This window comes from Melopsittacus undulatus, chromosome 5, assembly GCF_012275295.1.
Source record: "Melopsittacus undulatus isolate bMelUnd1 chromosome 5, bMelUnd1.mat.Z, whole genome shotgun sequence".
In the NCBI taxonomy this organism is placed as follows: domain Eukaryota; kingdom Metazoa; phylum Chordata; class Aves; order Psittaciformes; family Psittaculidae; genus Melopsittacus; species Melopsittacus undulatus.
The window spans coordinates 58,013,915-58,039,631 of NC_047531.1; the positions used below are offsets into that span (position 1 = coordinate 58,013,915).

At 38.9% G+C, this 25,717-nt stretch overlaps 1 protein-coding gene across 7 annotated transcripts in view; it reads right to left on the reverse strand.

Annotated features, from left to right (window-relative positions):
- Positions 1-25,717, reverse strand: part of CNOT4 (CCR4-NOT transcription complex subunit 4) — an 82,616-nt gene that overhangs the window by 39,728 nt on the left and 17,171 nt on the right. For all 7 annotated transcript variants that reach the window (XM_034063079.1, XM_034063078.1, XM_034063077.1 and 4 more), the window contains exon 2: positions 6,242-6,483. In XM_034063079.1, coding sequence (XP_033918970.1) covers positions 6,242-6,415 — 174 coding nt within the window. In that variant the 5' untranslated portion in view covers positions 6,416-6,483. The remainder of the gene's footprint in view (positions 1-6,241; positions 6,484-25,717) is intronic.

Below are 25,717 nucleotides of genomic sequence, written 5' to 3' on the forward strand. Positions count from 1 at the left end.
GTGTTTCCAAACACTGGCATGAAGTAAAAAAGAAAGAGTACAGGAGATGTGCATTAAGATGAAGACTTAAGATAAAAATGTTGAAGTTCACCAGTATATTGAAAGTTAAAAGCATGTATTCCTCATGCTTGCCATGATGCTACTGAAAGACCCACTAAGTGCTCAGACCCAACAGTCTTCTGAGTACATCCCCAAACAAAAGAAGATCCATTTTACAGTTCAAAGAGTTTAAAGTTCAGCATCATTATGCTATAGTTGAGAAATTTTCTGAAAATATGCTGCAGCTGACTTCAGTAGATGGCATCTCATGGTTAAACACCAACTACTCTGGAACACGGTTACAGTATCACAAAGGAATTTAAGTTTAAAAATACTTTGGCAGTAACCAAAGATACATAAGTCCTTAACATGAAAACACAGCAAAGACTCATGCTACCTTTGAAGAACAGTTAAAACCACACCATTCTTAAAAAGTTATGTTGTTCACAAGTAACACTGAATACTTTGAACAGATTTCACAATGTACTTGATGAACAGCAATGACCTGTTAGTAGGGTCACTTGAGATTAGCTATAGCAAATGATCACCTTGAGTTTTAAAACATGCAGGCATGAGGACTTCAGAGATGCAGAATACTTCTGCAATGCATTTCACTTAAAGAATTTCTCAAAATCTGTTCCTAAATAATGTACAATAAAAAATAGACATTTGTTCATTTTAGGGAAGAGAGACTGCTTGGCAAAAAGCTAATTCAGTTATCACAGTCAAGCTGACTATCAGGTATGAATAGGAAGAAAACAAGTGCACCAGTATAAGGTGGATATAATTCCAAAACCAAGATGGCTCACCCTACATCAAGGGATGTGGTATATGCACAGCCTTTCACAGATTAGTTCCTTCCCCATATCCCATACTACACAAGGCAAGCTTTGCAAGTGCGCTGCTCTCTGGTACAGCACAAGAAATGAATTAATGGTTTTCAGTAGGTTCAGCAAGTCTCCGGAAGGTCCAAGAAAACTACAGCAGACATTGCCAAACAGCTTCTTTCTTGCCAAGTATAGCCACATTCAGAGCATATTCTCAAATGAGAAACAAGTCAGATAGTATGTTCCTTCTCTGTCCAGCTATTTGCTACTGCAGGTCCTGAACATTAGTCAAGAAACATCCCAGGTAGCCCAAGCACAATGTTTATTTGCTTACAATAAAACTTGTAGTTTGTACTTGTACAGGAGAGCACAAGGACTGTTGAGAAGCACATGACTAGACAGCAACTTCAGAATAAAGAAACAGAAACATCTTCATCTCAGCAGAAAGTACAAGATTGCCTCAATAAGGATTTCAATCAATTAAGAAACAGGAGAATTAATTTGCCATCAGGGATAACAGCACTTGCTTGAGCAACAGAATAACGAACAGATCTTGCTAGATACTGTAGGGCTGTATTATATATGAAATGTTTCAAATATGTTTATCACTCTTATGACTAGATATCCTAAATTGCAGAGCCTGCAAATGAATCTACATGCACCTCTTGATTTCCAAGAATAAATCAGAAACCCAATCCTATGAACTGACAGCTTTTCATATATGTATCTCTAATGTGTGGCATGATGACAAAGAGATACTGCGCATTTGAAGGAGGAAAGCAAAGAGGCACAGCACCACCAGAAGCTAATTCTAAATGACAGTATTAGAAATCCTGTTCTTTTCAAATAAGGACATACAGTCAGCCTACAAACACAACAATAAATGATTTCATCTTCAGAGTGATTGCTTCCCACGGTGCTGAAGTTCATGAACTCAGATGATCGTTCAACTATAGACAGAAAGCATGCAGAGAAGGCTGGCAGAACCTGGCTCTGAAAGCCAAGTAAGGTGAATTGACTGATAGTGTATCTCACAGTACCATTTCATCTGTCGTTTAGTCTCTGTGCAACCCTGCAAAATACCACCACAGGCACCAGAAGCTCTCGGGTCTTGTAACAGCTGAAATTGCTACATCAAGTGTTATCAGCATTATGTCAGATGCAAGACATTAAGAGATTTCAACATCAGAGATTCACTAAGTTTAGATGACACCCTCCACTCAAGTTATACAAATCCTCTTCAGCATAAACCACGGAAGTCACCTGAACAGGGTGTGCCTACATGGAAAATAACTAGATTTTGTTTACACTAACTGCAAGTTGCTGGTAGTCCTACAACAACTTCATCAAAAGTCTGAATGTCTCTTCCATAGTCTTGTTTCTTTAATCAGAGATGAATTCGCAGTCTTCCTGACTAAGTTTGTCTTGGCATTTAAGTTTTGTTTTCTTTCAGACTTTTTCCCCCACATTTTCCCAACTGTTGAAAACTGAGATGTGATTTATCAAGCATTTTGCTTTTGACATTCCTAGATGGGTCACATTCCTTCCACACAATGGATGTACCAACATTTCCCAGTTGTTGCCTTGCTACCGAATAGGTTCTGAAATGAAAAATACACAGAAAGTCAATAAGGTTTATGCACAGCATACACCACACTACTTGTATCAAGAATAACAGTGATTTACTATATACTCCTAAATATCAATTTTTACACCAAGCTACTCAGTTGTGTAACAGCTAGAAGAAACAACTGATATTTGGAGACTGCATTAAGACCAGAAGCAGGAGTAGGAGAAACATGGGCAAGAGCATGCTTATAATATGTTTGTTTGTTGATCACAAACTTAGCAGTTTATTTCTCTCCATGTCTAACACAAGGTGCTGGGAGGAATAAAGCTCACTAAATAAAGCAATTGGAGAACAAGGCAAAGCCCCACCACAGGAACAGCTGTATATCAAGTTGTATTATTTGGTGGAAGGGCAAAGCAATTAAGATATGTGAAAGAGCTAGGGTTTTTTTATTGTTGGATTTAAAAATTGCAAAAACTGACACCAAAGTCAGAGAGCTATGCTATAATAAAGCGATACAAGCAACTGAGTATGACAAACAGTACATAGCCTGCTGAATTTTAAAGGAAAAAAAAATACAGCAAAGATTAAAGTCACTTGTTTTAAATCAGTCTGGTGACCTGTAAACCAGCTTTTGGCTACATAAGTCTCTATTGATAACAGCATTACTTTAATTCTAATTTGACTAGTTAGCAGCTATTTCACTCACAGTTAAGAAATCAATTGACTGGAAAAAACAGGAAGGCTTGCTTAGCATCTTAGAATTGACTACACCTACAGTTCTGAAGGGCATCAGGAACTCAAAGCAGGTCAGTTCTGGTTTTTTAGGAAGTACTTTCTGTAGTTAATGAATTAAACAATTTCTGAGTCTTTTTCAGCAAGATTCCGACAAAGTTTAGGAAGCCTTAAATGTGTTAAGACTAAAGAGTACTATCTTCCAAACAGCACTCAATTTGAATTATACCAGCACCTTACTTCCAAAAATTGAAACAAAGCGGATGTTTGTGTACAACTGTTACTAACAGGAGGAAACTTAGACATGCTAACTCAATTGACTGCAATTCCATGAACATATTCTGCACATGTGAATGTTAAGCTATGTTTAAGCACACAGAAGTATTTTCTCCTTGGTAGAAAAATTACAAGTTACAGTTAATTGTAACTTGTTAAAATCTACAGAGTTAAATTGTAAAGTTACAGAAAAATTACAGTAAAGTTACAGAATAACTGTTTTAAAAGTTTATAGATATAAATATAGTTTACTTTAAATTTACTTCATTTATAGATATAAATGAAATTTACAGAATAACTGTAAAGTTACAGAAGAATTACAGTTACAAGTGAATTAGAGAAGCGTAGGAAAATAGTGGTATATATATGTTGCACATTTAAGATCTATCAAAATAATGGCACCGGCACCACTATAATGTATAGCCAAACAGTTTTATCAGACTCTTCTAAAGTCTCCTCCAAACCTTTCAACCAAAATGCCTGGATAGGGAACTTCATCACTCCTTTCCAAAGACAAGTGATCAAGCCACTAGAAAACTCTCACTGGATTCAATACCACTGGCACAAATAGCAGTTTTCTATTATGCAATGGTGTATAACACTCAGCATTGCTTTAACATATATTTATTCGCAGTCCATTCTGCAGTAATTATCCTGCACTGATATACACATTATAAACATGATATACCTGTTATATACCATGATGTATGTTGAATCCATAGTACCTACTATAAATTCTCCTGCAAAAAAAATTGTTGCTTTGCTATTTTCTGCACTTCAGTATTTTAAGTGGTCACAACCAATACACACCATAGTAGATATGAATTAGAAAACTATTTAGATCTTTTCTCCAGAAGCCTTACTACACAGAGCTAGGAACTATTTAGACACACTGCACATAAAAGCACATACCTGGTTCAGAAGGTCTGGCACACTTCAAAAGGTGGCTTCTTCAGACTTATTTAATGCTGCCATCAACTGTGTAGCTCAAAATGACTTATTCCCAAGATCCTGATAGGGTCTCTGCGCCACAATGTCTTTGTCTATGCCACAAGAGGAGTGTACTCCTCCATGCAAATCTCTTACAATTCAGCAATACAGCTTCAACTCTATTCAAGAGCATCTTGTAGTCCATAGATGAAGAAAATATCTTTGTCCATTGTGAAAGAAGAGGTCTCCTTTGTTCCAACTGTACCACTCATTCTAACTTTGCTCCCAAAAAAATTTTTCTGAGCAAACTGTATCCAATTCAGCAAAGTATCTGCATACCCAGTCATACTCCAGGTTAATCCACATTAAAAAGTCCAGCTGTGGCAGTATCCATATTCCAAAGAACTCAAATATTCAAAGGCAGAGAACAGTATGCTGATTCCGTGATCTTCTAGATATATTCCACAAACTTCCAGTACAAACAGGCGGAGATGAATCAAATAGTTGTTGGCAAAAAACTTGTGCAATAAATCCAGGTAAATGAAATGACTTAGACAAGGAAACTCCAGAAATCTCACGTTGTGTCAGAAGAGTAAAAGTTTGCTTGTACTAAGAAAAGTGCTATATAGCACGTGTCATCTACAGCAGGTATCCCGTGTGAAGACTAATCTGGCTGATGACAGGTGGATCTTCTTTGCAAGATGTAAACCACTCAAATATTGCAGCAAATTTGCACAATTTGTTAACATATGTTGCTACGGGAATGCCTTTAGGCTTGCAGAGGCATCCAAACACAGATCAGCTCTTGTGTAGCCAAAGCCCAAAAGAGCAGCAAGATATATGACTGGAAGTGCTTATAGAATACTATGGCACTGAATAAATATAGTGAGACCAAGTAAGATTACTTTGGAGTCTGAAAAGGGAGCTGTAATATGAGACAGGAAACCAACAAAGGCATCAACTAAGGACAGGATCACAATTAAGTAACAGAAGAAAGAGGGGACATAAGTAGCTGTGATTACAAAAAGAGGAAGGCCAGCCAAGAAAGTTATAATCAAGGAAAGTCATTAGAGCTAAAGAGAAGAAGATACTGAGAAAGAATTTTATTAAACACTGAACACAAGGAGAAAATGAGTTTAAGCAAAACACTAAAAGGAGGAGGAAAATAATTCAAAGGAAAAAAGAAGGCAACTTAGTGAAGATGAACTTCATAGTTGTGGCCAACCAAAGTACCAGCCAGACATGAATTAAAAGAGAGGGAGGAATTAAGTGTGACTCAAAGTACTACCTTTAAGCATTTGAAAACAACATCAGAATACTAGACAGACTGAAGCATTTAAAAATCTAGGCTAAAAGTTTAACACCATTGGATATATTTTCCTAAGGTTTTACATGTTTAGTGTCCAGAAAAATATGGACTAAAAGCTCCAGTGCCACAAACAAAATGAGCAGGTGCTTTATAAGCTTGCCTCAGACAGCTCTGATAATTTAGCTGAACCTTGGTCTCCAGCAAACCCGAGTGCTGGAATCCCCACTGTACTTCCTGAAAAGTGACTGTCAATGCATGAGCATCTCAACCTGGAGGTTTTAGGGTTTTTTGCTGCTCTCCCAGTATCAGCATGCCTTGGTTCTGATCCACAGCTTCCCCTATTAATCCAGTTCTGATATTAACAAACCAAAACTAGCCATTGTGCAACAGCTCCGACACATATGTAGACAGAATCTGAAAGATCCAACACCTCACCCTTGATCTAGGCCATCACTAGATGAATGTTTTCCTGAAGGAAAAGGATGTCTGTGGTACCAACACAATGCAAGAGCCTTGTGATATGTGCAAGACAAGCCACTGTTCCAGGATATTTACCTTTCTGCAAGCAGGACAAAGTCCATTCTCATCAGTGCGGATACGATGCCAACAGAAACGACAGATTTGGTAGCCACAGGTGCAAGGGAAGAAGTTGATGTCATCAATTTCCAGAGGCTCCATGCAAAGAGGGCATTCCACAGGGTCTTCCTTAGCATCAGGGCTGCGAGACATCTTTATATGTTCACAGAGCAGCAAAAGTTTATAATAACTTAATAGACCTTGAAGGTCAGCTTGAAGGTCTGCAAGAGGGGAGAATAAAAAAAAAAAGAGGAGAGAAGAATGATTAGTGCTTCTGACAATCTTTCTCTTGTACCTTTCATATATTTCAGTTCTTCACCGCTTTCCTTCTACCTATGCAAATTATCTACTAACATACAAGTTACTCCCTAAAAAATTCAAGCTTGTCTTCCTACTTATGAGTCACACAAGTAACATGAAAGATGGTACTGGTGATGTATCTCCCTGCCTGGACAGGCAAGCACTTCAGCAGATCACTAGCCTATTTAGATTGCAAACCATACAGTTGCGAAGAAATGCTGAACAGTGTACACCATGCATTGCTTCTAAGTTCTGTCAAGTTCTTTAACCATTGCTTCCTTGAAATCTTGTACAAATCTAAAGTCAAATCCTTGAATGCAGGACTTGATTATTAAGATCAATTTATTTCTTTGATCAGAGACTTGGAACACTGCAAGATATGGACTAACATTTCAGCCATACATTCAGACTTTTCAACAGGATTACAGAACTGCCAAGCAAAAACAAGGAAGGCTTCTTACTCAGGATTCATTTCTTTGTCCATCTTACTATTTGGTTCAGAAACTGATTTCCAAGATCAGCCTTAGGAATAACATTAGCCTAGATTTGTCAGGTACACAGCTTTCTGTGTGTCAGAGAGCTTTCATCCCATTTAAGCTTTTCATCAGCATCCAATTCACACCAAAGCCCAAATATACGCATGTGGTTCAAAAAAAAAAAAAAAGAAGACAAAACAAAACCCCCAAATCCTTAGGTTTTAATCTAAGGATGTAGCCACAACAACGTACTTCTGGGTCAGAATTTTGAAGAGAGCCAAAATTCAGGTAACCATTTTCTTCACTTACTTCTCAAACTCAGTCATTCGGGTATGCTTCTATTCTGCCAGTTTAAGAATGCAGCACAAAAAAGTTACACTCAGACTCAAAATAAGGCACATACAGCTGTCACCAAGCTATTCAATCACTTAAGTGGTTTTCTTTTTTTCATAAGAACATGTAAAAAGATGGGACTGAATTCAAGGGCAACAGTGGTGGACCTTTGATGGGGGAAAAATGGGGAGAGGAGGAGGAAGAAACCCACTGAAAAAGGTGGGAGTAGAACTGACAGTTGGATGGTCATATTATCTGTAATGAATTACAACACTTCTTTACAGTAAATTTAAAAAAAAAAATCCAAAATTCTTTTTACAATTAAGCCTTCCCCACAACATCAGTCACACAATTACAATTTAACTACACACACGATCTGGCGTCCAACTACTTTCCCAGAGAGTTTTCAATTTAATTTCTAACCAAAACCTACTAGATCATATGCTACCCAGTCTTTCTCCAGGCTTTCAGGAGCAAGTCCAGAAACAAATTCTCACATCCACCTACTTGAAGAAGAGTGACATTTACTCTTGCACTTGAAGATGACAATGTTTTGAGATTAAATCCTTACTCAGAGGTTTCTGTATACTACAGCCTTACATAGCTTTAGTTTGATACTTTAACAGCCACAAACAGCCCTGTTCACAATCTTTCACACGCTAAACCTTACATGAGAAGTCTATCTTGTAAAGCCTAAGGGCTTCCAGCTCAAGTTGGGACCTCCTACTTTACAAGAATAAGATCTGTTTAGCATCAGTCTGCAATACTTGTCCCTCACCTGCACATCTCTCCAGGTACAGCAGCCAGGAGAGAACCCTGAAGAGAAACAGCATGCACCCACACAAGCCAAGTATACAACTTTGTCCAGAAATGGTCATATTGTAGGTAGGTTAACCTGTGTTCACAGGCTGATACCAGAAGTCTGGACCACTGCAATTTTCACTAGTTTGGTAGGGAGTATAGCCTTTAAGCAGGACGTACAGTTCTGGTTTTTGTCTCTAAATTGGAGTGTCATCAATTTGATAGGTGGACCACTCGGTGGATAAAGAACTGGCTGGATGGTCGCACTCAAAGAGTTGTGGTCAACAGTTCAATGTCCGGCTGGAGATCAGTAACGAGTGGTGTCCCTCAGGGATCAGTGTTGGGACCGGTCTTGTTTAATATCTTTGTCGCTGACATGGACAATGGAATTGAGTGTGCTCTCAGCAAGTTTGCAGATGACACCAAGCTGTGTGGTTCTGTTGATAGGCTAGAGGGAAGGAATGCCATTCAGATGGACCTTGACATGCTTGTGAGGTGGGCTGATGCCAACCTCATGAAGTTTAACCATGACAAGTGCAAGGTCCTACACCTGGGTGGGAGCAATCCCAGGCACAGCTACAGGTTGGGCAAAAAGGAAATTCAGAGCAGCCCTGCAGAGAAGGACTTGGGGGTGTTGGTCAATGAGAAAATTAACATGAACCAGCAGTGTGTACTCACAGCCCAGAAAGCCAACCATATCCTGGGCTGCATCAAAAGGAGCGTGACCAGCAGGTCAAAGGAGGTGATCCTGCCCCTCTACTCTGCTCTCGCGAGACCTCACTTGGAGTGTTGTGTGCAGTTCTGGTGTCCTCAACACAAAAAGGACATGGTACTGTTAGAACAAGTCCAGAGGAGGGCCACGAGGATGATCAGGGGACTGGAGCACCTCCTGTATGAAGACAGGCTCAGAAAGTTGGGGCTGTTCAGCCTGGAGAAGAGAAGGCTGTGTGGAGACCTCAGAGCAGCCTTCCAGTGTCTGAAGGGGGCCTGTAAGGATGCTGGGGAGGGACTCTTCATTAGGGACTGTAGTGATAGGACAAGGGGTAACAGGTTAAAACTTAAACAGGGGAAGTTTAGATTGCATATAAAGAGGAAGTTCTTTACTGTGAGGGTGACGAAGCACTGGAACAGGTTGCCCAAGGAAGCTGTGAATGTTTCATCAATGGCAGCGTTCAAGGCCGGGCTAGACAGAGCCCTGGGTGACATGGTTTAGTGTGAGGTGTCCCTGCCCATGGCAGGGGGGATGGAACTAGATGATCTTCAGGTCCTTTCCAATCCTAACTATTCTATGATTCTATGGTAAACACATACCACCACTGCTCTAGAGAAAAAATGTTCCACTTGATGTTCATATAAAAGTAAGGATGAGAGAATGGATTTTAGATGCAGTAAGCATAATTTCTCTGTATGGCATGTAGTAGCAATGACACTGCCCTCTTCCTGACCTTCACAATTATTACAATAAAAAAATTAATCTACAGTAACACAGCAGCTTTTACTCCATTATTTGTGCTTTCTTCATAGTGTTGCATTTACGATCATTTTGACAGGCTCAAAACCAGGTCCTGGGACCTTAACAGTGTTTTCTCAGAGAAAATTAGCAAAATCTGACTGAAGGAAGCAGGTAGCATAGTAGCAAAACCACTACAATATGAAAGTGACTTTAAGCCGAAGAAAGGATAAACTGAACAGATTTTGCTCCATTTAGATTTTGATTTGACCTTGTCACACATCTCCAAACAGATCAGTAAGCAGACAGCATATCCCCTTCGACTGTGTACTCACTCCACCGCATGCTCAGCGGTTAGGCCTCCTGAAACACATCTAAATAAAGCCACACTAGTACTAGTGAAGCCGTAGCTAAAAGCATGGTTTTGAAGAAACTTCAGCCACCACAGTAAAACTACTGAATTATGAAGTCACTATTTGGAATTTCTGAGATAGTGCGACATATTAGCTAGCGCCTCTGGGATGTGCAGACAAACTGCAGCATGATTAAAATTTATGAGCTGTGTAAGTTAATGCTAAGAGTACAGCAGCTGCTACGAATAATGCCAATAGCTTGCTTCAGTCAGCAAATGGCCCGTTATTTTACAACAAGGAGAAAAGAGCAGCTGTGTGCCACGTTTCTTGAAACTAAGTAAGAGGCAGTATTTATTTACTTGGGAAAAGACCATTCAAGCATCCCATTTAGAGATTCTTCACTGAAGTGTGTCTCCATTTCAGGAGGGTTTATATACCAGGGTTTGTGTCTCAACTCTGCATCAGAACAACACTTGGGGTTTTTTTTCAAACCCAGAATAACATACATAGTAAGGCATCATAATGCACTACCTATACAGCACTACCAAGAAACACAGAGTAATTACTCAGCTCTAAAGCTATTCCAAACAATTCGATACTACCATCATAGAAAAGTAACACAGCAATGGCAAAAACCAAACGGCAGTATTACATGCTAAGTTTAATCCAGAGCATTTAGTCTTTGGAATCAAGTTCAAAGAGATGAAATTAATAGCATCTCAGAAGAGGAACAGGAAGAAGGTTGTGCACATGTACATACACAATACAAGCAGCCAGACTGTGTCCATACACTTTCCAAGACACTGACAACTGCAGTCAAACAGGGCCCTGACAACTCCATATCCTGTTTACAGGAGACTCTGCCAAAACATTCATGCACAAAGGGATGGAGCAGAGGTGGACAAAGTCCAGCAGCATCTTTTAGATGTGATATATTTGTAATAGGTAATAACTAAAACAAAGAAATAAAGTTTTGTGTCTTATCCTTTCCACCATACCAACTAAGAAGTTCATTTCCAAACACATATGCAGAATGGAAAGATAATTTTTCATTAACTTTTAAAAGTGCTTACTTAGTGGATTTCACAGCTGTGTCTAATCAGCTTCACTGAACAATTGTTTCTCTTGATGAAATCCTCCAAATTTTGCAGTTGGGAAAGAGAGCCTACTATTTAAGGGTACTCAAATAGTAAGATCTCTCTTTCTCTACTAAACACAATTTTACTTTTAATATAGCTAGTGCTTTCAGTTCATTGAAGATGGAGACGTTGTCTTTCCCTTTTTCAGTACGGTGAGCAAGTTTAGCTTCCAGTAATTTATCTTCCCTATTTAATTTTAAAAAATGACATAAATATAGGGGGGTCAGGGGAAACACTAGCTTGTTATTAATTCATTTTCAAGTGCACAAATTTGAGATTCAAAGCACACTCCCCCTCATCTCCCCAGAGTAGACACCAGAACATCTCCGCTTACTAGCGGTTCATTTTAGTAAACACGTCCCTTTCAGTTCTCCCCCAAAAGTTGTCAAAAATCTAGCCATGAAATTAAAAAAATCTCATCCCAGAAGATATTTGGAGACTTATGGCCTCTTGGAGGAAAAAAATCCAGACATACATTAGCTAATGTTTCACTTAGAGTTCAAACATACCTGACACTTGAAGTGAAAGAGGTCAGAGTCTATGCACCAGACCTTTAGTAAAGGCTCATTAAACTTATGCAAACAGAAACTCCTACTTTTTTTTTGTGGCCTTGTATCTTTGAAACTCATCAGCCCTAAAAAGTCTCAAAACCACACTGAGGATGCTGCCCCTAATGTCACAGGGGAGGCAGCCACACCACACCTCCTCCCATTCCCAAAACACCTGTTCCCACCCTGCAGAAGGATCACTTCTCTTTCCCTACTTCACCACTGTGGTGATACCACACACAACCTGGAAGCAGAAAGACAAGCAGACTATAAGCAGCAGCTGTAACAGGTTATCCCTTCCATGAATCAGGGGAGCAAGCAGCAGGTTTGTCAGCACAGCACTATCCTCCAGGCAGACACACAGCAGCCTGAGGCCCACAGCTGCATTATCTCCTCCTGCTAGTGGCTGCTGAAAGGAAAACAACCTTGATCCCCTTTGGCCTCTGACTGTTAGAAAAGGTATCACTTCACTGCACTGCAGTAACCACTGGAAGGTTTATATCAAAACCCTTCTCAGGTAGGCTGCAGAGGAAAGCTCATTTTTACTTTAGGCATGCAGAAGTGAGGAGGATCCAGCATATCTGTTATTCAGGGCCCCACAGAGAAACCATCCAGAAGGGAGTTCAGATATGCAGGTCTCAAATCATGGATGTTCTAGTCACTAAAGCATGATGTGTCTTAATTAAGTCACCCACACAAGTTAGAAACCCAGAGAACTTCCCCAGGCCACCCATTTGCTTGCCTGTCTACTTGCCTGTCACTTTTCAGAGCACTACACAAGGAGGGTCATCCATTTCTCCCACCAGCCCTTCACTCACATCAAAATACAGTGCTATTTTACAATCATCTAGTTAGCAACCCTGACACAGGAGGCTGCAGGAGTATTGAAAACAGGCTATGCTTTAAGTTTTATGGTGCTATTACTGAGAACAAAGACACCTCAGTGGCAACTAAGCAGGCTCTTGAATTCATCCAAGTTGATTTTCATTTGAGACAGAGAGAAAGTTCACTTCCTACTTCTTTTTCCTGACGACGCTAAACATTTAAAGCAAACTGCATGCATTGAAAAATCATGCCCAGTAACTACACAGTCTGTTTTCTCTCATGTTGCCTCTCTGAAATGTTTATTACTCCAAGTTCTGCAGCTACATTTTGATCACAGTACAAACAATGCAAAAGAAAAGAGGTAGATAAAGTCCTGAATGTTTAGAAATATGATGAAGAATCTGGTAGCCATCTCAGTATTTCTAAAATTAGTGTTACACTGACTAGGATTATCCCCAAGTTACTTAGCTGAAAGACATCAAAACTGAAGTCTCTAGAGATTCCTCTGTTTTAAGTGTCCCTGCAGGTACTTGGGAGGCTCGCTCCCATGGTTGCAGACTTTGAATTCTGCCAGCATAAGCAGCTGTACTTAACACTTGAACCAACAAGACCAAAACACGACTATTTTTACTGGGTCATATTTAGCTTAAATCAATCCTCTATCCAAGTCTATCACAGAGCCAAGCAGAAGCTTGCACCAGCATGGTAAAGATATAGAAAGAAGCACCTAGAGGTAGTCTCTGCTCAGGCAGCAGATTCAGCAACAGTGCAAAAATCAGCTAAAGGATTTACTAGGTAAGTTTCAGCCTAATGCCCTAAAGGCACCTTAATAACAAAAACAGAAAAGTCAGATGCCACTGGCTAACTGAAAAGGGAGCTAATAATTCTTTATAAACTCACTGTGAACACAAGCTATTTCAAGACAGTTACGTGGCAGAAAAAAAATGTTACATATCACAAAAAGATGCTTTTTTCTCATTTAAACTGAATGAGGAATTGGTCACTGTAGGCATATTGTTACAGCACTCAGCTTTTATGCGTAAGGGGCTACATATTATCAGTGACACATAAACGCCAAGTAAGAGAGTATTTACTCAAATTACTTTCTTACAAATCACGAACAGGATCAAGGTGTTAAAAGTTTATTTACAAAGAAAATAGGCCAAGTAAGATTCATCCTCAAGCACATAAAACTGTGGACACAATTATCCAAGACAATGACACTAACCTAGCATCTAGGTCAATTCATTCAATGAAATTAAAACCATAATATTGCTCTGTAACTGTACAAATTAATTTCCCACATTAATTCACATTAGAACTTGAATGCTAGTATTCCTTATTTTCTTTCTGCATGCCCCCATTTCATTTTTGTGCCTATAGCACCACTATATATAGACATGATATGCCAAAGGCATTTGGATAATGAATTAGAAGTAGGCTATACAATTATTAGCTTAAAATATTTTAAAAGCCTAAGTCACAGACAGTGACTGTCTAGTACTGATACACATATAGAAGCATGATTAATCCCCACTCCTTAGGACACAAACATGAGATGCTCAAGCAACAGGTGAAACAAAACAGCCACACCTATACAGACCTGTATACAGCAAATTGTATCACTAATTGTTGTCAAATAATGTTGCAGAGACCAGAACAGCTCCTGTTTAACATGAAATACGTTCTATCTGAACTATCCTGAACTCTCTGAATCTCTCTCTACTAGGAAAAAGGATACTATTCCATTCCTTGCACTTTTTCTTGAAAGTAGATAGATCAGCTTGCCAATCATGCAGCAACCACTGGCATCTATTAAATAGGCTATGTGAGGAATGGAGAGTCTTTATTCAGTTCATGCAGCACCTCAGTACAACATACTGATTCTGCAGTTAGGCTACCTATACATTAGCATACCAGAGTTCAATTTTTCCATAATGCTGTGTTCTGTTTAGTCCTTAGTAAGGTGATACATACTCAAACACACACTTGTCATCCTTGCAAATCTGTAAATCACTACTAGCACTGAAAAACTCCTTTCCACATCCTGGCACACCAGTAATCTCTGTATTCAAAGACTAGCATATTGATTTCATTGTAGAAGACTCACATTCTAGCACAGCAGCACTATCAGACAGCTGGAACAGTACTTTGGAAAAACAGTGTTTTGTAAAAGACACATAATTTAAGAGATTAAAAGCTTTGTTAATCCATATACTTGCAGTTTTTATTTGTGATATGACAATATTTAATTGTAAAGGCAGTCACTAGCATAATAAAGAAATTCAGGACCAGTGCAGAGTCTCCCAGCAGTTTTTTTTAATGATAACATAACAGACTAACACAGTTCAGCTACTCAAACTCCCTACAGCAAGCCACAGAGGCTGAGTAATAGCAGCCTGATCCCACTGACCTGTCCTTCTGTATATTTCACAGATATTTCTAACATCTATCTAGTGCTTTTACCTATGCAGATTAAAAATCCTACACACAGGTGTTCCATTGGTGCTATCCTGAGTAAGTTTGGAGACACTGGTTAGAACAGCTCTAGGCTTCAGCTTATCCCATGTTGCAACCCCCTGAAGAATGACTTTGTGCCACTGGAGCATCTTATCTATGCATTTCTTATCTTCTGCTGCCTTTTACTCACAATGAATATTTTTAAAATCACCAATTTTAAGACAAATTGCAAGTTAACCCTCCCCTCAACTGATTCTAACTTTTCGACTACAATTTTTTCCTATCAGTAACTACTAAATATGTTAATTTACAACTAAACAAAGCTTTAAAAAAGACCAAAAACAAGTAACTCAGCAGAAAGTCTGTATTACCCACACCTGAGCTGTTGGTGTTTCAGTATGTAGTATGTTCCTCTGACTTCTGAAGGCTGGTTTCTTTATCTAGTATCAACAGTGTATTTAATAACATCTTTTAAAAAAATCTACAGGGAAATTTAAACCAGCATAACATACAGAAGACATACAAACACTTTGATGTGCTGTAACATAAGACAGTACATTCACAAAACTTGAAACCAATTATCTAAAAGTAGCAGTGTTAATGGTAGGTTGTATTTCCAAATCCTTCAAGATTTCAAAACTAGTATGGCACATTCTCATTTTCCTTTCCTAAGGGTAAAAAGAGAAAAACGCTTTTTCGCCTTAAAAGAATTAGTTCCTCTAATGAAAGTGAAGACATCATTTAGCATATTAAGGTGTCGTGACCTGACTATGCCTTTCAAAGTTGGTTCAGCGAGTAAACAGATTTCAGTTCTTTAGCTAGTGAGTTCTACTAGTATAATGAATGCTAGAAGTCAATACTAGTATCATTTATTCATAGTTTGAATATGACAACTACTAGAGGAAATGCTAATTTCAGTGAGAAAGATCACTAAGTAGAAGAATTACATTGTAACACTTGCTACTGATTTTGATGTGGGAGTTGAAGAAAAACTTATTTTAAGAGACATGATCTACAGACCAATTTTAAGCTTTAAAAATCCCCAACCAAACCACAACCCCAAACCCACAACATGTTGCCTGTCACCACAACAGTGGTATCCTTTCCCTTTGCACAGCAGTTGGGCTGTTGTCCTCCCTCTCCCATGACACAGCTCAGCTGTCTGCCTCTCTCCTAGGCAGCCCTCTCACCATCTCCCACTTTTCATCAGTCTCCCCAGTACCATTCAAACTATTTACATTTTCATAGGATGCCTTCATCCAAAAGACATGAAAACCAGCATTTACTACAGCATTAGCCATTCTGGCTACTGGAATTTTTATCAGGCTGTTTCTTCACTGAAGAGAGGTAAGAACATGCCATTCGGTAATGAAAACTTCTTGTCCTAACTTGTGTTAGACTGCGTATTTATTAATAATGGCCAGTATTCCCAGATCCAATTAGGAAGAAAAGCTCAGCTCTGAAGAGCTCCATAGACAACCCAGAAATTCTCTCATGTAAAAGTCACTTCACTGAGGTTGAAAGACTTTGAATATTTGAATACAACCCAGTTTGCAACATACTGCTGGCAGCCATGGCCTCTTGGTTAACTTACCAGAAGGACTTACTTTTGACCTGCTGGTCCAGCTGCATTAGTTCACAAACAATATTACAACTGGTCTGATCTGAAAAGGACGAGTCTTACCATCAATAAAACAGTCTAGCACAGAGCACCATCAATTCAGTATGCTCAGGAAAAGGAATATACATTTTTTAAAACTTGCATTAAAAGGCAGCTCAGCTTTTACATTTAAAAGACCTCTCAATTGCATTTTCACGATACACCACAAACAAGACCACTGCAGCATCTTTAGAAGTCCTAGCCTACCTGTCCAGCTGTACTCAGTGATCACAAGCTGCACTATCCAGTTCAAAAACTCTATAACCAGTTTTCCTATTAATTACTGGATATTTGTTACCATAATGAAGGAAAAAGAATCACCAGTTAAACCTTCTGCAAACAGATCTCTAGAGATTTAATTATTATCCATTAGATAAACAACTTCCTCTGCAGCAAAAGGATTACCTGTTATTTGCCCCTAAAGAAGCAGTTAAACTGTCTCTTCCACAGAAACCATAACTAAGGAAAATGCCATTGGAGCTAAGGCACATTCCAGATGAAATTTTTCTCTTCAGATTTTTTAATTCAAGGATCTTTGATTGTTAAAAAATCATCATTAGTTTTTGCTTTTAAGGGAACATATTTCTTTAGCCCATAACAGTTATCAAACAGACTTGTAGAAACTAGGTATAAAATGGAAAACTGGACAACCACAGGTCAGGGCTTCTTGCCTTTACTTGCAAAGTATCTCAGGAACATTTCAAATTCCTTATCTCTTCCATATGAATTGCTGAGTTGTCACAACAGTGATAAACCATAAGTGTCTTAGCCACATATTAGTATTAAAAACCACACACATGGCAAGTAGTACATTTTCCATTTATGTATAAACGGAGAGCTCACTTGTGAGAGTGAGACCTCCCTTGGAGTACTGTGTACAGTTCTGGTGTCCTCAACACAAAAAGGACATGGTACTGTTAGAACAAGTCCAGAGGAGGGCCACGAGGATGATCAGGGGACTGGAGCACCTCCTGTATGAAGACAGGCTCAGAAAGTTGGGGCTGTTCAGCCTGGAGAAGAAAAGGCTGTGTGGAGACCTCAGAGCAGCCTTCCAGTGTCTGAAGGGGGCCTGTAAGGATGCTGGGGAGGGACTCTTCATTAGGGACTGTAGTGATAGGACAAGGGGTAACAGGTTAAAACTTAAACAGGGGAAGTTTAGATTGCATATAAAGAGGAAGTTCTTTACTGTGAGGGTGACGAAGCACTGGAACAGGTTGCCCAAGGAAGCTGTGAATGCTTCATCAATGGCAGCGTTCAAGGCCGGGCTAGACAGAGCCCTGGGTGACATGGTTTAGTGTGAGGTGTCCCTGCCCATGGCAGGGTTATTGGAACTTGATGATCTTAAGGTCCTTTCCAACCCTAACTATTCTATGATTCTATAAGCAAGGGGGATTGAAAACTGCATCTGCCTTGCCTCCATCCAAGAGCCCGCCCGAGCATTGTTCTTAATTCCACAAACTGCTTCAGATGCTCTTATTTAATAGAAAGAATATAAGTGAATATATGAGGTAACCTTTTTTTCTGTGTTACCAGGACATGAATAAAATCAAGAATGATTCATTCTGAAACTTAAGAACACAGCTGAATATACTTCAGAGCTAGGGAATGGGAGATCCAGCTAAATGTTAGCTGCAACCCTTTGCTTCCCTCCTTGAAATTAGGAAAGCGTAAAACTAAAATGCCAGAATATCTGAGACAGAACACATTCTACGTAATTCTCAAAGCTCTTTACGTAAATGTTTATGTTTAAAACAGCCTTCATAAAAATGGATGATAAATTAAATGCTGATTTGTTTTCTCCCCACCTTCTCAATTAAGGTGTATTTATTCTACGCTTCAACTCCTACAGTTGTTCAACATTTTCAAAAGAGAACAAAAGAGTAACTTGACCTTCAATTATTACAGAGCAACAGGCATATTATATACTTTTCAAATAATTTTAAACACAAACATGAACACAATATCAGCCTAATTATTGTGTTCTTAGCAACAATGGTATTAGGTCTTCCAGGTTCTTCCACAATACATAAAAGAATAAAGACTTTTGAGTTGGATTGGAGGGGAGAGAAGTGCCAAAATGAGCCTGAGAAATCTGCACAGAGAACACCTTATACAGCTCATCTATAGGTCCTAGATGAGCAGCAGTTCCAGCCTGAGTGCTTCTGTTAATCGAGTGATAATGCAAAACATTGAGTTCAGAAGAACAGAAATGCTTTCTCAAAGTCCACACGCTCCTCAGTGCTCACAACTCTATGTTGAATCTCACTGGCAGCTGATGCCAGAGATTAGAGGACTGGCATGAAGTATGCAGCATGACACATTAATTTACAAATCAACAGTCACATATGGCACTAGACTGAACATGCCTGCTTATTCTTGTTCAAGTAAAACACAAACTACTACTTTATCTCTTCCCTGCTCAGAAATTGTGAAGCACCTATGTTAATGCCTCCCTTTGGTTCTAGTAGTAGCTTGTACTTTAAGTCTAACTTTATGGGAGGAAAAAAAAAAACAAAAAACAAAAAAACCCAACACAATAATTCCTGATCTTTATTTCACTCTGGAATTATGTGGATGCTTTACAAAAGTCTCATATCATCTTCTGATTTTCCTGGTTGTAGCTTTATTCCCAACAATTCTAAGTGTCCTACTGGATACCATGAAGCAATGAAGCCTTCACGGGACTTATTTAAATGGAACTGTTATAACTGGAATAGTCTGGTACAGATTCAGACAGATAATACAGATTCCTGCTTACCAGCAGGAAGCATACCTCCCTCCTGAAAGCTTACATAGGTCTCAAAAGACAAAACAAACAAAACCAACAACAACAACAACAAAAAAAACTAGTAAGGGAAAAGTAGCCCACTGTGTATTTAAGAGAGTCAGAAAATGATGGATAGAATTCCAGAGATACTTCTTCTCCAGAGCTGAAACTGCCTCCCTGGAAAGCCAGTAGAAACCACACTTTACCTCTTCTCCCTTCTCAAGACAGAAGTTTCCACACCAAGGTCAGCCCCATAAGCAGGACCCCCAGCAGTGGTTACTAAAGTAGACTTGGCTTTAACTAAAGACAACAGCAACAGAGTAAGAAAGAAATTATTACATGATCAAAACCCAACTGCTGATCACCACACAAGACATTCTTGTAAAGGTCAGGATGGAACAGAGACAGTAAAAGTTAAAATTTAAAACTATTAAATCAGTTTGCATTTCTGGACCCAGGGCTACATTGTAGGAGCAGTAGCACAGACACTGCCACTCCTCTATAGCAGAGATTGCAGGGAAAACTGCTGGAGCAATAACAGCTTCCAACAGAGTTTGTGGGTTATCAGCTTTTCTTGCACTATACCATTTAAAATGTTCCCACATCTTAAGTATTTTGTCTTTTAATGTCTCTGGTTGCATATGGTCAAACCAAGATGAAGAGCCTTTTTTCCTTTTTTAATAAGGTAACTCAGCAGTGGCTTTTCTTCATGTACATCACATTTTTTGAATAGGCTGTGGTCTAGAGTTCACTGTACAGAGAGCAGATGTAATGCAGACAACTGCAATACATGACAACACGAATTTCCAGATGCAGGTCTGGTGTGAAAATAAGCCACTACCTTTTGTCATTTCTTGCAATGGGGCTTAGAGCAGAGGAGCTGGTGGGAATCAAACAAACCCCCTGGTTTTAAGTGTTCCTGACTCAATACCGGAAGAACACAGCCAGAGTTTTCTTTAGGAGCATCAAGCCAAAGTTAATGAAGTTGCATTTTCCAGGAAAAATACAGTTTAGGAAAGACAATGACAACCAGCAGTCACAGAATGCTGACACATGAATTGCCATTCCCAGTCAAATATTACAAAAACCTTGAATATGTTAAGCACTAGTCTAGAACTAGGATTTCCTGCCTCCATTTATTAGAATTGTGAAAGCCCCAATGTGTTAAAATACACGGCCTTAAAAACTGGCAAAAAGTTTTCCCCTCAATACCTGCACATTCATTACGTGAAAACTTCTCTCAATACAAGCTTTACTTCCTACAAATGAGAAGTTCAGATTTATAAAAATAAAGTGTCATTAGTGCTTGATCAGACAATTCTTAATCAAGTTTCAGTGGGATATAAGACCTCTTCAGCATTTTATACAAAAGAGCTATACTTTCCAAAGCCTATTTCTTTTTAAAGCTATTTTGTCTAAGTTGACTGGGCTTATCTCCACAAGATTAGTTTAGAAGTTATCTGCAGGTTTACTTTTACAGAGTATGGTCAGTCATACACATTGATCAAGCAGCTGAGGAGGAGCACAGTTCCTGCCTACTGAGCCCGCACTTCAAAACTTCTGCTCATTGAGTTCACAGAGTTGCTCTATAACAGGTAGCTGCAGTACCAGATTTTTAAGGATGGGAATTGATAGTAAAAGCATTTTTAAAGGGACTTGCCATACCTGTCCTTTACCGGAAGGAAATGTTTTGCTAAGAAAAGCACTAGGATATTTCACTGAAAATAAGTAGATTGAATTTCTTTGCCTCACCTCCCATTGGGTTTACAGAATCAGAGGTACATTGATATAATGTGCCATACCAAAAGTAACAGCTTCTAGCCAGATATTAACCATCCAAAGGAGGATCCGTTCATAAAAACACATCAGATTCTCCAAGTGTGAACAAATACTGCAAAGCCTGTAACTTTAAAGATTTAGCCCATAATGATATACAATGACCACACTAGTTAGTGCCAGAGTTAGCATGCAACGAAAACAAAAAGAAAAAAAATATTCAACTGTTCATGGAGACAGTTATATTCCTTTCCCCCCTTCCCCAATAATTTTTTGAGGAAATTCTCAGATCATGAAGACTAGAACAATCTTGTTTTCTCCTTAAATTTCAAAAATGCTTTCAACAGGGCTCTGCTGAGCTCTAAAAACTAAGGTGCCATCAAGAAGCATCTATCCTCTCATGGATCATAGAAATATAGCAGGTAGATTTCAATTAGGTATTAGAAGAAATTCTTCACTACAAGGGCGGTAAGATATTGGAACAGGCTGCACAAAGAAGCTGTGTGTGTCCCAATCCTGGCAGTGTTCAAGGCCAGACTGGATAGAGCTTTGAGCAAGCTGGTCTAGTGGAAGGTGTCCCTGCCCATAGCAGGGGTCGTGACTTTATCATCTTTAAGGTCCCTTCCAGCCCAAACCATTCTATGCTTCTATGTTGAGATGTTAAGAATTGATTTTAAAAATTTGGAAACAAAAGAAGATAAAAGGAAAGCCAACCATGGTAGCTCCACACAATTCTCTAGTATCACAGACATAAGTCATTCTATTTACTAGTGATCCCCAAAAGAAAGCGAGGATGAAGTGGATAAAAATGACTACACAAAAAGACTTGCCATTTAAGACTGGCACAAAAATCTAAATCTCAGGAGACTAAAGAGAAATAAAATAGTATGAAATATATTATTTCTAAATACATATGATGCAAGCCAGGAAAAAATTACTTGTGAGCACAGCGATGCCCCAATCTATCTAGCAATCTTAAGCATCTGAGCCATCGTAAGTATCTCCTGCTACATCAGTTCAGTAATCAGTAATTAGCCAAACTAAATGCAAACTACATTAGAAAGAAAAGCACCAAACCCCATCACTGCATAAGTCTACAGTGCATGTGCATCCTGTACCCAGGACAGCTCTGCTTCCCTCTTCCACATGAAGAAAGAACTAGCAAGTACAGAAGGAATAACAAGACTTACCAAATGTATCACAAGGAAGAAAACTGACCCACTGGGAAAAATGTACTGCAGGTACACATGAACGGAAGAAACAAAGAATATGAATATGATCACTCTTTTATATATGTTACATTATTTATATATATAAATACAAAAATAAATACCGTGCTAGGTCAAACTGTGAAACTCCTTGCTATCTAAAGTTGCAGAGGACAGAATTTAAACACCTTAAGAATTATCAGCCAAGTTGACCAGGGTGGAAGACACAGTGTAAAGTTAGTAGGTCAAACACAACTAAGCAGAAAATACACTGCCAAGGAAGTGGCTTCTTTAGAAGTCCTCAGGCTGGTTACCAGCAGTTAGCCAGGCAACAGATAACTACACCATGAAATTTCACAGTTCTTTGCAGAAGTATATCAGGAAATTATGTTGAACTGTTGAAAAATATTCCTACTTTTGATCAACAAAAGCTATCAGCAGCTAATTTAATGTTACAATTCTGCATCTGCATATACTGCACGAAAAGAATCACAGCTGCATCACTCTGATTTTCACACCATAGGTACTACCTGAAGTTCCCAGAATTCATTGCTGTGTAGTGACACTTTCAGTTACAAGCCTTTAAAAAGCACAATGAGTAAATCTATAATGAAAATCATTTCTGTGTCCACCAATATTATGATGGAGAAATCCTTAGTCATAGCACTGAGATATTGTCCGTAAGGCTTTTCAAGACTCTCAGAAGTGATAAAAATTAGAGGAAGAAAATAGTTAGATTGAGATTGTCTTACTCTATTTGTAAAGTAGGAATACAAAGCTGCTTCTGTAGTATTATTTGAACAATACTACACAAAAGCTACAACCCAGCTCCAAAGCTTCAGCATTTACACAAGAGACTAGCTTACCTGCTGCTAATATTACTTGGAGCAAGGTGTTTGCAACCATACTATTTTTTTTTATTTACTTAATATTATAAACAAAGCTGTTTTTGACACAGCAGTCTCTCAAATAACCACATTCAAGCAGCTCAGACCTCCTAAAGTATTACAACTTAATATGTAATCTGTAGTGACAGCAACAATTGAAATTTTAACCATCTGAATAAAAAAAAAAACAGCAAAACACGTAAGGTCAGTAAATTTCATGGTCTTATATTTTCTGGTTAGAAGGAGTCTATTCCACTGTTTTTCACACTGGTCCTGTTCCTTCTCCTTCTCATTAGCAAATGGCTTTCAATAGCCAAGAATACAGTTCTGATCTAAAGAAAGACTGAACTAAATCCTGAAAAAGAGTAGCAATAAAATACACGGAGCTCATTGATGCACAGAGTTACAGGTACTGCTATGTGGGAAATGAAAAGGGACAACCAAGGGAGGCTACATAAACCAAGTTTGAGCAGCCTCCAGAAGGGTCCCTGTTTATCACCTTGTAGCAAGCCTTAACACATCAAGACTCCCACTAGGTGGAGAAAGATCATCCTCAAACATTTTCTGCTTGTATCCTCTTAGCTGAACAATATAATGAGTTCAAATCCACACATTTTCACTTTGCCTTGGATAAGGTTTCTGGGAAGGAAATCAGTTAATCCTGTATCTGCCCAGATTAAGAGTTCAAACCCACTTCTGCCAATAATTTAGGGCTGGACTTCACAGTAATGCTGTACTTAAAGTGAAGTGAATCACAGCCAAGTATCCCAGTGATGCCTAAGGTTAACTGCCAAAATAAGCTTGCCCTCACTGTATTCTGTCCTCATAGGTGGGCAGAAGAGAAGAACCAGGCTGCCATGGATTAAAATACACTACTCAGATCTTTAGGAACCAAGGCACACGGAAGACTCCGCAATGGACCAAAAAGCCACAGTACATCCTCCAACCTCCATCAGTAGGCATAAACAGTCATTATCTTCAGCCTGAGCAGGTCCAAAGAAAGCCCTTATTTCCTCAGCAAGTGCAAGCATCCCAGAGAGATCAGTATCACAATAAAGACACATGAAGAAATTCTGCAATTCTTCTGGTGATGATCACACGTACAACAGTAACAACCAGGAGCTAGAAGTCTCCAGAATGACATCAACACAGCCAGCACACAAGCATCTGATCATTTTTACAAACCTAGTCAAATCACAGGAATTTGAGAAAAGCCTAAATCAGTTCCTTAGGAAGAAAAAACACCAATCACAGATCAGAACCATGACTAAGAACTAATTTAATGTGTTTCAAAACTTTTCATTTACAAGACAATCCTGCAGAGAACTACAACAGAATTTCTCCAACAAGGGAAATCAGTACACAAAAACTTTGGTTTAATATTTAAGAAGCTGCAGTTAGCCCCACCAGCTAAATGGCACCTTGCATCAAGGTGAGGTCTTTTGCTTGCCTTCCCACAATGCACATATACTGTGAAATAGTAACATTAAACGTTGCAAGTCAGGCAATCCTCAAGTGTAGGCTGTTTGTACAGTTTGTTTTACAGAAGAATCAGTTGCTTCTAAACAATGTCCATTGTGCTCAACCTCTGCATTAGACATAAAGCAGGCATCATACATTATATCTACAGAGCCTGTCTTGCAGAAGAGAACTGGTGTTAACAAGACTGCAATGACTAGTTAACACTCTACCTAACATGAAAACACCACGGGTTCTCCCCAGGATAGAGCTAAGATTTCAAGAGAAAAGGAGGAAACATACGTGCCTGCAATGAGAACATACTGTCTGTGGCCACTGAATGACAAGCCTGCTGTTGAAGCAATTAATGTTTGAAACTACATTAGAAATCTCATACCAATGTCAGGTGCCACAGCCCTTATATCCAGAGTCAACTCTCAGAGTATATTAGCAAGAATGTTCCATTCCTAGAAATTTTGTAACTCATCCCTTAATTGTATTTGTGACACAAATAGACTTAAGAGGATGAATGTTTAGATCTCAGTAAAATCTGAGTGCACTTGTAAAATATTTCTTACCTTTCTACAAATTAAGTTGAATGAGTTAAGTCTTGCAGCCTTCTCTAAAAGTTAAGGTCCCTGCATTTGCAAAGACAGGTTACTGCATTAAGGTTTCATACCATTCAAGCTAGGATGATTAAAGATTGTGGAAGCATCAAAACACCAAGTAGGGAAAATGAAAACACCCCCCGCAAAAAAAAAAACAAACAAACCCAAACAAAACAAACCAACCAACCACACTCACAAAACCCCTAGTATGCCATCATAACTTCTCTGAAAAGCTATAGCTCTCTCTGAAAATCCTTGCCTTATCACCTCCCTTTCTCACTCTATGAGAAGAAGCATAAGCTGTCTTCCACTAGTTACAGTGCAAGGGTTTTTTATTTGGGGCCAGAGATGTTAACATTGCAAATTAGGAAAGATTTTTTTTTTTACTGCACCCTTACATTCTCTT